The sequence below is a fragment of the Miniopterus schreibersii genome (genome assembly GCF_964146895.1).
Source record: "Miniopterus schreibersii genome assembly, chromosome: 10".
Lineage (NCBI taxonomy): Eukaryota > Metazoa > Chordata > Mammalia > Chiroptera > Miniopteridae > Miniopterus > Miniopterus schreibersii.
The window spans coordinates 59,198,523-59,214,124 of NC_138110.1; the positions used below are offsets into that span (position 1 = coordinate 59,198,523).

The following is a 15,602-nucleotide window of genomic DNA, read 5'->3' on the forward strand; positions in this document are numbered from 1 at the left end:
AAAAATACCCCAACTCTGATCATTTTTCATCATCTCCACCACCTTTTTCTTTAATCCACTTTTAATCTGGACTACAAAAGGCTCTTTGCTATTCTCCTTATTTCTGCCCATGCCTGCCTACATCATATTCTACAGCCAGTTTTAATAACTGATATCAGATCTGTCACTTCCCTGCTTAAAATCTTTCAATGACTTCCTATTACATTTAGTATAAAGTCCAAACCCCCTATTACAGCCGATCTGGCTCCTGCTGACATTTGTAGGCTCCTCTCCTACCTCTGGCTCCTCACGCTTTACCCTCCTTCTATTGCTTGCACATACCCAGCATCTGTGCTTGGGCTGCCTCAGCTTGGAATTCTCTTTCCCTGGACACCGACCTGGATCACTCTCTCACTCTGGATCTTTACTCAAATGTCTCTGTCAGACAGACCATCCCTAAACACCCTTTATATAAAAAACCACCACTCAGACACAAAGTATCACTCTCTACTTATCAGTACTTATTCCTCTTCCTAGCATTTACCACCACCTAACCTTACAGGTATTGATCTGTTTGTTTATGGTCTACTTTCACTGGAGTGTCAGCTCCTAAAGATCTGGGTCTATGTCTGTCCTAAACACTGCTCTATCTCCAGCATCTAGCACTGAATGAATGACTTGGCATCAAGTCATCTTTGTGAAGCCTTCTGAAATTCCCACACATGAAATTAATTGTTCTGCCCGGCCGGGTGTGGCTCAGCTGTTGAGCATGGACCTAGGATCCAGGCGATCAAGGTTCGGTTCCTGGTCAGGGCACATGCCCGGGTTGCGGGCCTGATCAATGACTCTCTCATCATTGATGTTTCTACCTCTCTCTCTCCCTCTCCTTTCCTGTCTCTGAACAGTCAATAAAGATATATTTTTAAAAAAAGAAAAAAAGAAATTAATTGTTCTCCCCCAGAGGTGTGTACATATGTAAATATCACCTCATGATATAATTAATTTCTGGGACTTTACTCCCCATCCTGGGTACAGAACACAGCATGGGGATCAAAGCCATCCCTTGTTGATTACCCACAGTTACTCTCCCCTCTTTCTGCCTCCTGGCAGACCTGACCCTCCATGCTTCACTGGGTGGCCTCCCGTGGTGTGGCATGCCTCCTCCTCTTGGAAACTTGAGCCACTGGCACCCTGAGTAGCGAGAGTGGCACCGCCAAGCTCCTTCCCAGGAACTACACTCAGCATCAAGCTGCCATAGCTCTGACCTATGTCTGGCTCATGGTCATGTGGACCCCCCACACAATGGACTAATGGACTGCATCTAGCCTGATGCTGAACGGGACCTGGCTACAACATGGAACAGAAACTCTGAACACTGGCTTTGGTTTTAGCTTTACTAAAGGGATGTAATTCCATGGAAATAAAGCTTTCTGCCATAAAAAAATTTTTTAAAGCCATACCTTGTCATGCTCAGAAGCCAGACTACCTGGATTCAAATCCCAGACCCACTACTTACTAATTGGGCAACTTAATTGTTCTGTGCCTCTGTTTCCTAATGCACAGGGTTGGCCAAAAGTAAGTTTACAGTAGTACGTGAAACAGTTTATTCTTGTATTATTAATTATGGTATTATTTATTCATATTACAATTGTAAACTTACTTTTGCGCACCCCTGTATAAAATGGTATTAATAAAAGTACCACCTCATAGTGTTGTGAGGATTAAATGGGGTTTAACATGTAAAGCCTTTAGATTTGTGCCTGTCACAGAGTAAATCACTCAATAAATGTGAGCTATTATTCCTACAGACATAAGCATGGAACCATATTGACTAACAGTCTTTGGATGGCAACGCTAAAAACCAAAGCCAAATACTCCAATGGCCTCTAGATTTCTTAAGGGACCTATGTGATTTTTCTTCATTCCATAGAGCCTAGCATTATGCCTGACTCACAGCATGTATGTGGAAAGCTCAGAAATAAAAGATTACTGGGGGGAAAAGATGATACAAGAAGTGAAGAGGTATGAACCAGGAACTCAGACTTGATCAGTACAAATAATCCTAATGAAAAAGAAATAGAAAAGAGAGCTAAGGACATGATGAAACTCAGATTTTAAAATCCTTTGTAAAAGAAACAGGAGACCATGATCAACGTAAATGAAAACAAAGTAGTGGAAACATACCAAAGAGTCAGAAAAACAACAGACAGAAGGAGCTTTTTTTTCACTGTGTTCAGGGCAAGGACAGGGAAGGCCAGGCCTACTGTTCAGGGCAGATGGTGTGCTCCTGGAAGATGACAGGAAGACGGCAAAGGCCACAGAACAAGCAGCTTCCATTCTATCCACCAAGCATCATTAGTAGGAAACTGTAGCTTCTCACATGTTAGACAGTTCATCTACACAACACTGGAGGTAAAGAGGACAGGCAAGATTACTCTGCCTATAGAATAAGCAAAGGATATGTGGAAAGTTCACCCCAAAGTGGCAGATCCAAAATTAGAACATGGATTATCACTATTCCACAGTCTGTTTGATTATCATCACTATTTCACAGTCTGTTTGGTGAGATAAAGTGCTTTAAGAACTAACGATCTCAATGGAAAATCCAAATTTATATTTTACAAGCTCCCTTTTAAAAAATTAAAATCTGCCCGGCCGGATGTGGCTCAGCAGTTGAGCATCGATCTAGGATCCAGGAGATCGAGGTTTGATTCCCAGTCAGGACACACGCCTGGGTTGCGGGCTGGATCCCCAGTTGGGGGTGTGCAGGAGGCAGTCGATCAATGACTCTTTCATCATTGATGTTTCTATCTCTCTCTCTCCCTCCCTCTTCCTTCCTCTCTCTGAAATCAATGAAGATATATTTAAAACAATTAAAATCCTAATTTCATGATTTCTTTGGGATCCTATAATTTAAGAAAAGCTGGTTTGGATGATTTACAAATAAATTCTACTAAGATACACAGAACACTGTCATGAAAGAGAACTATGTACTATACATCTTAGATTCATTAGTAATTAATTTGTGCCTTGAGCAAGTCATTTTACCTCTGCACTTCAGGTTCAAATGGGTTTGCTATAGGGGGTTAAATGAAATAGCCCACGTAAAGCAATTAAAGCAATCAGCATCATGCTGATTAAATGTTAGCTGTCATTGCTATTGTTGTTAGTTTAACAGAAGTATAATATTAGGTGCTCTGTATCCTGTTAGGACAGTGTACAAAGGTGAGAGAAAAACTAGGCTTCTGTATAAGCAATACAGACAAAATAAATCATATAAACATGAAACCCATTCTCTCATTCTGGGCCACATTTGTGTCTCCATACACTTCTATTGTCACGTTGATTTTGAAAAATACTTTTTAACCTTTTTAATGTCTTGTGGGGGTTTTTGTTTGTTTTGTAACTAGCAGCAAATCAAGAAAATATAGAAGAGCACCTAGAAAAATACCACCTGGGAAAGGAATCACTTGGGAGGCATGGCAGCCTTTGGAGTCAGATCAACAGAGGTGAAAATTCCAGCTCTACCACTCAACAACTACAAAATCTGGGACAAATTAATCTGTGAACCTCAGTTTCTTCATTTATAAAACTGAAACAATAAACAATCTAATAGCTTGTTGAGAAGATTTAATGGAGAAACTGCATATGAGTAGCCTGAGAGTCAGTCCTTTACATAATTGTTATATAATTCTACAATATTTAAAAAGGAAACACTTTCTCTCAGGCTTAAGATGCAATCAAAATAACACATGAAGATGTTTTCCTACAATCACTTGGAACTTGGTTCACAAATATTTTACTGAGTACCTATTATACACCATGTACAAATTTTTTACTGATAGATTCATGAGAGACAGAGAGAGAAAGAAATACTAATTTGTTCCACTTATTTATGCATTCATTGGTTGCTTCTTGTATGTGCCCTGACCAGGGGTTGAACCTACAACCTTAGGGTAGTGGGATGATGTTCTAACCAACTGAGCCAGGGCCCACCATGTGCAATTTTGAGGCACTGGATATATATCAGTGAACAAAATAGCCCACCTGTGGCTGCCTTCAAAATACATCTATCACATCCTTATCAAGTGGTGTAACTGAATTGCAGCTGCAACAGCTCTAAACCAATCACCACCACTGTGCCTTCTCCACACTTCTCCTAAGCCAATGGTTAAGAAGGAATACTAAGACAAGACTCTTTCTGGGAGACAAGACTCTTTTTTTTTTTTTAATGATTTCAGAGAGAGGAAGGGAGAGGGAGAGAGAGATAGAAACATCAATGATGAGTCATTGATCAGCTGCCTCCTGCACGCCCCGCACTGGGGATCGAGCCCACAACCCACCGGGAATCAAACCTCCATCTCCTGGATCATAGTCAATGCTCAACCACTGAGCCACACCAAGCTGGGCGAGACAAGACTCTTGACAACAATTTTGGCTTGAGGACTCTCCCCATCTTCTTCGCCAAAACTTTCTGGGAACTGCACTGCAGTCTAAAACTTTCTACCTTCCTTCTCTTTCCTCCACAGGGGTCAGACTTGCAAGGCAGTCTGATAGCTCTTCCAGCCTCTTCCCCTCACTTCCCATTTACCCCTACAGGTGGTTTCCAAATAAATCAATTGCATTGGTTCTTGGGAGAATCAAATCTAACACACTAGCCCACACTAAGCTTGCATTCTATTGGGGAAGATAGATAAACAAATACATAAAATAATCAAATCAAGTAATTTATAAACTGGCAAAGGTGTAGCATGATAGAGTTCTTTGAAGTATTCTGTATTGTTAGTGTTGATGCTTACAAGAATCTACGTATGTGTTAAAACTCATAGGTGTATGCATCAAAAAAAGGGGGAATGTGACTATATGTATATTAAAAAATAATGTTAAATGTAGAATTAGCCCTGGCTAATTCAGTTGGTTGAATGTCACCCCATGCACCGAGAGGTCACCAGTTTGATTCCCAGTCAGGGCACATGCCCAGGTTGTGAGCTCGATCCCCAGCGGGGGCTCTGCATGAGGCAGCCCATCGATGTTTCTCTCTCATCAGTGTTTCTCTCTCTCCCCCCCTCTCCCTTCTTCTCTCAATCAATAAAAACATATTTTATGGGTGGAGGGGATAAAGGGGAGAAAATGGGGGACATCTGTAATACTTTCAAAAATAAAATAAATTTTAAAAAACAAAAACAATATTATATAAATAAATAAAGAAAAATATGTAAATTCTGCGCCCCATCCTGGTTGGACCCAGAAATCTGTTTAATTCTCATTCGAGGATTTTTTTTCCCATTGCTTTTTTTTCAGAGAGAGTGGAAGGGGGAGAGAGAGAGAGAAACATCTATGTGAGAGAGACACATCAATGGTTGCCCCCACCCCAACCAGGGCTGGGGATCGAGCCTGCAACCGAGGTATGTGCCCTTGGCCAGAATCGAACCCAGGACCTTTCAATCCACAGGCTGATGCTCTAACCACTGAGCAAAACCAGCCAGGGCAGAAATTTGTTTTAAAAAAAAGTATAAATAAAGTTATATCATAAGAATATTAAAAAGGGACTCACATTATTTAATTTGAAATACTATTTAACTTATAACATACATATATAAATTTATGTTACAAATTAAATGTAATCTATAATGTCAAGAAAATCTTAAACTTCACTCAGACTTGTTAGTAGTAATGTTGATATTGTAACTCTGAAATTATTTTGTGTACAACATAGAATGAGGCAAACAGGTCAATATATTAGTGTGATTAGGAACACAAATTTTCAATATAAAAGGCAAAAATAAAAATACAAATTACAAAATGTTGAATTTAAATTGGAAATATCAAAATGAACTCACAATTTTTCAAATAATTTATTTCTTAGCTCCATCCACTGAAAAGGCAAAAAAGACACTCTAGAAGCAATAAACATACCCCGTGCCCAGAACCTAATTTCTATATACCACGTGCAACTAAAAAGAACCAGGCCTCCTTGGAAAAATAGCGGACTTCAGGGTCTAGAGCACAACTCATGCAAGATAAATATGGGGCTTCTAATAGTACCAGAAAACAAGAAGATGCTCAAGAACTAATAGGAGTGTATCAAAAGAACAAAGGAGTTAGTTTAAAAGACCTCCCACTGGCCAAATTCGGGATAATTTTAACACCAAAGAGAATAATGAATGTAATTGACTATGCCACAATGAATAATCCGAGTCTTTAGTGATCCGTAAAAAGGAAGAAAGGGGGGAAAAAGCTCTTCTTACAGAAGAATGTCAGTTAATAAAATACAATGACAGCCCGGCGTGGCTCAGCAGTTGAGCACTGACCGAGGATCCAGGAGATCAAGGTTTGATTTCTGGTCAGGGCACATGCCCGGGTGGCGGGCTGGATCCCCAGTCCAGGGCATGCAGGAGGTAGCCAATCAGTGACAACTCTCTCATCATTGATGTTTCTCTCTCTCTCCCTCTCCGTTCCTCTCTCTGAAATCAATAAAGATATATATTTTTAAAAAACACACCAGAATGACAGAGATATCTGTCACTTTCTATACTTATTGTAATCAATCCTAATTAGCAATCCCAAAATAGCTAATACCGAGACCATATTCAGATTTTCCTGTTGTCCCAAAAATATCTTTTCAAAATCAAGATTCAATTCAGGTTTGTACATTTTTATTTTTATGTCTCTTTAGTTGCTTTTATACCACAACAATCCTTCTCCCCTCCCCACTCTTTTCCTCTTCAATGGCATTTATTTACTTTTAAGAGTTCTGAATGGTTGTTTTGTAGAATATTCCACATTCTGGGTTGATCACATTTTTCTCATGGTGAGTTTAACTTGTTTCTTAAATTCTCTTGTATTTCCTGTAAACTGGAAGTTAGGTCTACACTTCAGATTAAACATTTCTTGCAGAATGTATCTCTGTTTCATACTGCATCATAACAGGGAACACATAAAGCTAGGTTGTCCCACTGTTCCTTATATCACTTGGATAAGGTAAAGAACACCACCTCTCACCATTTTAAAGGTATATTTTTCCCTGTGAAAGTATTAACTAATTTGTGAGGATACTTTGGTATGTGTCAATATCCTGTTACCCCACACCATTCAGAAAATGATTTTAGCATCCATTAACAATCCCTGTCTGATCAGTTACTACAATAATTGTGAAAGTTTCACAACCAACAATAAAGACTGGCAAAACAAGCCATGGCCGGTGTGGCTCCATTGGTTAGAGCGTTGTCCCATGCAGTGAAGGGTCTCAGGTTCGATTCCCAGCCAGAGCACATAATCAGATTGGGAGTCTGATCCCCAGGTAGGGCACATATGGGAGGCAAACAATCTATGTTTCTCTCTCACACTAATGTTTCTTTCTCTCTCCCTCCCTCTCCCTTTCTTTCTCTCGAATCAATGAAAAACTTCTGGTGAGAAGTAAAAGAAGAAAAAAGATTGGCAAAACCAGAAAGTCTGTCAAAGGCAAGGGTTGGTAAGGATGTGGAAAACAGGAAGTTTTATGTACTACTGAAGGGAATGAAACTTAGTATAAGTATTTATGTCTCTGGATATCAACTTGGCAGTTTCCAGTAAAACTGAAAAGGTGTATATCATATTACTCAACAAATTCACTGGAGTAGGGCTTATCAAACTGTAATTCATGACCCATTAAAAGATTATAAAATCAAATTAATGCTTCTTGACCAGCATTTTTATGTGTATGTTTCTTTAACATACACACAACACAAGAAAAACATCAGAGTATGATGCATATAATAAGGTTAAGGACTGTTCCATAAAATTTTTGCTTCAGTTAAATTTATATGTATATATGGGTGTGTTTCACACTGGACTTAAAATGTATTTTTTAGCCTGCCAGGCGTCGCTCAGCCATTGAGCATCAACCTATGATCCGGGAGATCCCGGTTTGATTCCTGGTCAGGGCACACGCCCAGGCTGCAGGCTTGATCCCCAGGGGTGGGCATGCAGGAAGCAGCTGATCAATGACTCTCTCATCATTGATGTTTCTCTCTCTCTCCCCTTCTCCCTTCCTCTCTCTGAAATCAATAAAGATTTTTTTAATGTATTTTTTACTATATAGGTTGCAGTCAAAGACATTTGAAAGCCACTGCCCAAAAAATATTCTTGACACGTGCACAAAGAGACATTTACAGAGATGTTCACAGTAGCACTGCATATAAAGTGAAAAACAGGAATCTAAATGTCCATCAGTGGGAGTTTAAATAAACAAAATATAGTATATTCATACAGTAGACTCTATACAGATGAATAGCTTATATATCAATACTAGAAAATAAAAAAAAATGAGATACAGAAAAGAAACAATATAACACTTATATGACTTTTTTTGTTAACACCTAAAATAATTCTACTATTTACAGATACACATGTATAATAAAAATGTAATAACATGGACAGAAAGGATACAACCAACTTCAGGATGCTGTTTGCCTTTATGGAATACGGGAGGGGAACTGCATTGGAAAGGGTATAAGGTACTTCCGTTTTATCAGAAATGTTTTATGTCCTTTATTCCTAAAAGTATAAATAAAATAAAACAAAAATGGTAATATCTATTAATTCTGAGTAATAAGTACACAGATTATTTTATGGTTAGCTGTTTTTTACTTTTTCTAGATTTTAGGGTTTTTCCCCTAAATTTAAAAAGAATTTCTGAGGGCCACAGATCTTTCACCTGTCAGGAGGCAGAGGCCCTGGGTCAGCTCTGCTGGCTTCTGGCTCGGGCCCCAGGGCCCCATCTGAGGTCTGCCATGGTCCAAGGCCACAGCAACCTAAATGCACTATTTCACTGCAAACTCCAGAAACCAGTTCCTCCTGGCAGTGTGAGGTCCCCAGAATTCATCTCAGGGAACCACCACTGCCTATTCCTTGAGTTTTCCCCCTGAAGGACACCTCAGGAGCATACATAAGGCAAAACTGGAGAAGAACAATCAGCAGAAGACGCAGAAGATGGGCCTCCTGAACTACTCCTGTTTATTCATGGAAGACACACTGCAAAGATATCAGACCTTAGTTGGAACCCCAATGAGACAGGGTCATTAGCTTGGTGTCTGAGGATAATATTATGCAGATATGGCAAATGCCTGAAAATATTTACAATGGTGAAGAGTCAGATTTCACAGCATCGGGACTGGAGGGGCAAGAATCTTAAACCCAAAGTATGAGAAATGTTTCTGTTGAACGCAATGCTAACATGAATGCTTGGTTTTTCAAGCCCAAAAAAAGAAAAAGCATTGTACAGTAGGAAATGTTAGGTGGGATGGCATATGGCATTCTTTACCTTCAGATTCTAGCACTTTCAAGTGAGCTATTAAGTTCTGTATCTTATCATAGCTTTTAGGGAAGAAAGAAATGTTGCTAAGAAAAAACACCACAGTTGTTTTACAATAGAAGCAGCAGGGTACTGCCTTTGATTCAACCTTTTTAAGTTCTTGTTTTCTCAAACTAAGTGCTTGCTGTTCCTGAATATGCAAAATAACTTTTACACTTTCCCCCTCTAACACTTGTTGATTGACTTTGCAGAAAATAATGTTAAAAAATAATAATAACAGCCCTGGCCAGTGTGACTCAGTGGTTAGAGTGTCAGCCTACACACCAAAAGGTAGTGGGTTTGAGAGGCAACCAATTGATGTTTCTCTCTCCACCCCCACCTCCACCCCCCCGCCTCCCTCCCTTCCACTCTCTCTGAAAAGCAATGGAAAAAATATCCTCATGTGAAGGTTAACAAAACAAAAACAAAAATAATTATTTCTTCCCTTTATTAAAGCTGCCTTAAAAAATACTGAGGGAAACCGAAAAAAGGAAACCATTATAGATGATATAAAAAGCCTAAAAACAACTAGGTGCTCAAAGTGTCTCTAATTCTTATATCAAATTTCCCAGCCCCAAAAGGCAGCAGAGACATTTTCTGCCCCAGCCATTTCCCTGCCTCTCTTCCCGTCTTCTCTTCTGCCACCCCAAAAACTGGTCAGCCTGTTTATTTTGAGAAAACCCCTCAAAAGGGCTACACTCTTCCTTATAAAAACTCAGAAAGGTTTGAGTTCTAACACCCCTACCTTCACCTTGAGCATTAACAATCAAATTCTAAGACTGTCTCAACAACCATTATCATTTTATACTTTATAAGGGCCTTTCCCTACATATCCTATAATTTGATTCTCAGAAAAAACTCTGTGAGGTCAATACAACTATTACCCATATTTATAGATGAAGCTGATGCTCAAAGCAGCCACTTACCAGTCAGAGGTCAGAAGTCAATGACAAAGATACAATACCTCAGCTTCTGAATCTAATCACGCCTACAGTATGAAAATTAAATTTCAACCATGCAACACATCCAGAAAACAGCAGGGGTTGTTCAAAACACAAGACCTGTTCTGATCTAACCCCTTTTCTTCACTCTTCCATCGCAATCTTTCTTTCTTCTCCTCTTCTAGACAGGTAGCCATGAGCAAAAGAGCTGCCACTATTAACTCTTCCCTTCCCTATACCACTCATGCTTCTTTTTCTCATAACTTCTTCAGATGAAGAGGCAGAAAGGGTAAACAAGTATAAACAAAAGATCACAGCCCTGGCTGAGTAGCTCAGTTGGTTAGAGAGCCATCCCAATGCTCCAAGGTTGCGGGTTCGATCCTTGATCAGGGCACATACAAGAGTTCAACGAATGCATAAATAAGTGGAACAACAAATCAATGTTTCTCTCTCTCAAATCAATAAATTCATTTTAAAAAATTAAATGAAAAAACAAGAAGTCACAATGTTCCTCCTGACACGGGGGTCCCTACACCAGAAAGAAAGGACATTCCTACGGCTCTAGACTTTCAAGAGTCAGGGAACAGGAAAACACTACAGAAAAGCCCAGGCTACCCCTCTTTATCAGTGCTGGCAAAAGTCCTTTACTGAAGGGATTTAATTAACAGAAAAATGTAAAAGTACCAGTTTTTTAATCGGTCCCGGGCTTCCAACTGGGCTCCCACTTCAAAGCTGATTCCTCGTCTGTTAGGTGGATGCTTTGTCATTTTCAGTCATCAACAGGGCTGCCTTTATTCTCCTGAAAAAGCCAATTAAATATTTATGAAACTTAGGCAAAGTAAGCCCAGAGTGTAGCATCACTCACTACACATAAAGGACAAACAGGCATTATTCAAAACACAAAGCTCCAGGAAACCCTGTCTTCCCACTCTTTCACTCTTGCCCTCATCCTAACACAGATGTGCCCTCCACTGGTTCCTTCTCTATTATGCAGCATCCTGTAATCTCTGGAACTGTGAGGAGAAAGGATTTACATAAAGGGGCACCTCTCAAAACTCCAAGAAAACAATTAATTGCTCTCAGGGTTAAATTTAATCATGTGCTGATACAGTCACCAAGACTATTTAAGAAAACAGTCAAGACCAAGAGACAGAGTGCCTGTACTCATGAATCCTCCAGTCCACTGGGGGATGACAAAAGTGTAGCCAGTAAAGAGATAAATGAAATAACTGCAAGCTGTAACTGCTATGAATGTTCAGTGCTACAAATGAAGCAAACAAAAGCTAGAATACTGATTTCTGGCCCTACTTCTGGAAGGCTGGAAAAGAAAGATTTATATTTTTTCATCTATTTATATCTTCTACCTCTTCTTGAGTCCATTCTGACAATTTTTCCTAAGTAATTATTTATTGAGTCGTTGAGTACTGGGATTGGTGGTCATTTTCTATATGAGTAAAATCTATCTTTAGGGGCTAGTGGTGGTTTTGATGAAGATGGAGCCACTCTTGAGCTCTCGAGGCATTTGAGCAGACCACCTCCATACAGCAAGCTACTCCTAACTAAATTCTCTCCCACTAAACTCTGGATCTCAACAGCCTACAACGCCCAGTCTGCCTCACAGCAGGAGCACAATCTTTGCAATGGATGAATGCAGGGGAGGGGGGGAATCACAGAAGTGGATCCTCCGCGATTACCTGATGTGTAATAGCACATCTTAGAAAGGATCTGCTTGCAATATATTACATGAAAAGGCAGGATGCAAAATTATACTACTTTGAGCTCATATTAAACCTCATATGCAAAAAAAAAGAACTAGAAGAAAAAACCAGGCCGTAGGTTCTTTTCCTTTTTTTTTTATAAAGTTTTTTCACAACAGAAATTTTCCAGAAGAAAAAAATTGTGTAATGTGAGGACGAGCTATCCATTAAACCCCATTCCAAAGGCCTAATATTGGGGAACACACAAAGTAAATCAAACTGAATCAAGAATGTCCTGGCTGGTGTGCTATGTGGTTAGAGTGTTGGCCAATGCACCGAAGGCTTGCGGGTTTGATTCCCAGTCAAGGGCACATACCTGGGTTGCAGGGTTAATCCCCAGCCCCAGTCAGAGCCAGGGGCCAGGGCGGGAGACAACCAATCGATGTGAGACACCAATGTTTCTTTCTCTCCCCGACCTCCCTCGCCTCTAAAAAAAAAAATCAATGGAAAATATATCATTGGGTAAAGATTAACCAAAAAAACCCAAAACACCCTAAATCAGGAATGGGTGATTAAAGAAGCTAGGAAAGGAGTCAAAGGCTTGACTGGCTTTACCTAATACTCTCCAGGAAAATAAGATATCAAATCAGAAGCACCCTAGCCAGATCTTTGCTCAGTGGTTAGAGTGTCAGTCCGCGGACTGAAAAGGTCCTGGTTCGTATTCCGGCCAAGGGCACACACCTCAGATGCAGGCTCAATCCCCAGCCTCCATCGTGGTGCACTCAGGAGGCAACCAACCGGTGTGTCTCTCTCACACTGATGTTTCTCTTTCTCTCTCCCTCTCTCTGAAAAAAGCAAATGGAAAAAATATCCTCAATGAGGATTAAAATAAATGAATAAATATCTTTAAAATATCAGAAGTAAATCCAATCAGTAGAAGTCCTCATTTTGGCTTGCCTGAAATACCGCATCAAATTATCTTTTCATCTCTGACCTCATGCATATCAAGTAATATTCAGATTAGTAGTTTGGCCTCCCAGATTATGTGAAAATTCGGTGCCAAACAAGAAAGGCAGAATAGAGTGGCACTGACCACTTACTGAGCTGCTAGTGAAATGGTGATGCTAACAGTACCTACCTGCAGGCAGTTAGACAGGATTAATGAGATAATCCATTTAAGGAGCATTAGGCTAGTACAAAATAAGGACTATATAGTTAGTAGCTTTTAATAATGCTATTATCACAAAATTAGGCTTAAAGTAATTTGCCTAAGTTTCAGGTATTAAGTGTTAGGCCCCAGAACAAATGCCCCAGTCTGCTTGATTTCTGAATTAATACTTTTATCACTCAACTCCCCTGGCCTAGGTACCCAAGCAGATCTTCCATTAAAATACAGGAGTGTGGGAGCAAGGCTGTGAATGAATAAAGATGAGCAAACTATTCCCAATGGCTCAAGAAAACAAATTCCCCTTGAGGCTGAACTGTCAAAAGGTTTTCTTTATCATGAACTAAAGCCTGTTTCATTTTAACTCTGAGCCACTTGTTCGAAGTTTCACTCCCTGGTATTACACAGACCAAGGCTAAGGATAAATGTGGTTTTCATGCCCCATCCCCAATCTACTCCTCTGGGAGTGGCAGTTTGTTTATAAATTCACATCAATTCATTCAACAAACCATTAATGAGTACTCTCATTAAGGCATTGTGCTAGAAATTAGAAATAAAAAATCCAACTCAGCCCCCACTTTAGTCCACCCAGGAAGACAAACACAAATACTGAGAAGAGATAAACAAGTTCTAACAAAGGGCAAAGGGAGAGACACCTTGGAAATCATCTGAAAGTCTCAGTTTAATTCGACAACACCTGCTAACAAAAAAGAGTTAAAGACAGAAGCAGGAATTATTTTTTTAATTACATAAGAAGTACATTTTTACTTCTCAGATTTCGGTGTTTTAATCCTCACCCAAGAATATGTTTTTATTGTATTTTTAAAAGTATTTTTAATTGATTTTTAGAGAGGAAGGGAGAGGGAAAGAAAAACATAGATGATAGTGAAACACCTGATCAGCTGCTTCCTGCACACCCCCTACTGAGGATCAAGGTTGAAACCCGAGCATGTGCCCTGATGGGAAATCAAACCAGAAACCTTTAAGTGAACAGGACAACACCCAACTGAGCCACACTGGTCAGGATTTTATTGATTTTTAGAGAGAGACATCAATGTGAGAAACATCAATTGGTTGCCTCCCATGTGCATCCCAACCAGGGATTGAACGCGCAGCCTGAGTATGTGTCCTGACCTGGAATTGAACCCTCAACCTTTTTATTTATTTTTATTTTCTTATCTTCACCCAAGGATATTTTTTCCATTGCTTTTCAGAGAGAGTGGAAGAGAGAGGGAGAGGGAGGGAGGGAGGGAGGGGGAGAGAGGGAGAGGAAGGGGGGTGAGAGAGAGAGAGATGGAGAGAGAAACATCAATGTGAAAGAGACACCAATTGGTTACCTCCCACTCACGCCCAGGCCAGGGCCTGGGATGAGCCTGCAACCAAGGTACATGCCTTTGGCTGGAATCAAACCCAGGACCCTTCAATCCATGGCCGACGCTTCAACCAACTGAGCCACCCGGCCAGGGATCACATTTAGTTTTAAACACAAATTTTTTCCCAGATACAAAAGGGCTAAGATCTCATAGCTTTTAACTTATCCATTCTTTAGGGTCTTAGCTTTTCTTCCAAAAAAATCTCCATATTCCAGAAAAAGAGGAAAAGGTAATATAGTCAATAAGATACCTAGGAAAACTAAAAGAAAAAAATCTGATGAAATCTGTCTTTATATTAGATTCCATTTTAAAGACCTTAGCAGGACTTCAAATTACTCCTTTACATTCAAATTTCCCAATAATGGAAGCTCACTGCCCCCCACACAGTAGACTGAGAGCCTACTTTATTTCATTAAATACAGTATTTGCAGTCAATGCCCCTGTATAACGATAATAATGAAAGCTTTAAGTGTACACTTTGTAATACAGTTTAAAGGGCACTTTCACACATGAAAAACCAGGAGAAAATAGCTGCAACACATATGACGAAGAGCTAACTTCCTTTATTAACAGAGAGTGCACACAAACCAAGGACAAGTAAGTCAAACTCACTTAAAAATGGGCAAAGTGTAAGAAATGGCAGATTACAAGGGAGGTAAAAATGTTTAATAAGCATGTGATAGTAAGTATATCCACATAACCTCACCCTAAATTAAGCAAATGCAAATCAAAATAACAATTTTTCACTTGTCAGATAGGCAAAACTCAGATAGGTAGGATACCCAGTATTTACAGGGATGAGTGGGAAAGAGGCTGCTTATATACTGTTGGTATAAGCATAAATTGGAAAAGTTTTTCTAAAGGAAACTTGGCACTATGCACATACCTGCAACCCAGCAGTCCCACTGCCAGTAACTTATTCTAAAGATACATCCCTCAAACTCTCTCTGCCCAATTACCTGTAAAAATGATCAAGATACCTTTGCAATTTCTGCGGCTTAAATGTCGATCAAGAGGCCTAGTTAAATGAATTATGGTCATCAATACAATACAATGTTGTACAGCTATCAAAAGGAATAATGGCAATCTGTAGATGCTGATATAAAGCCATGTGCA

The 15,602-nt window shown here is 39.7% G+C and overlaps 1 protein-coding gene across 1 annotated transcript in view; it reads right to left on the reverse strand.

Moving 5' to 3' along the window:
- Positions 1 to 15,602, reverse strand: part of PHF20 (PHD finger protein 20) — a 107,812-nt gene that overhangs the window by 75,460 nt on the left and 16,750 nt on the right. Inside the window, exon 2 of the mRNA XM_081149518.1 lies at positions 10,936 to 11,050. Within this exon, the coding sequence (XP_081005644.1) occupies positions 10,936 to 11,018 (83 nt within the window). The 5' untranslated portion in view covers positions 11,019 to 11,050. The remainder of the gene's footprint in view (positions 1 to 10,935; positions 11,051 to 15,602) is intronic.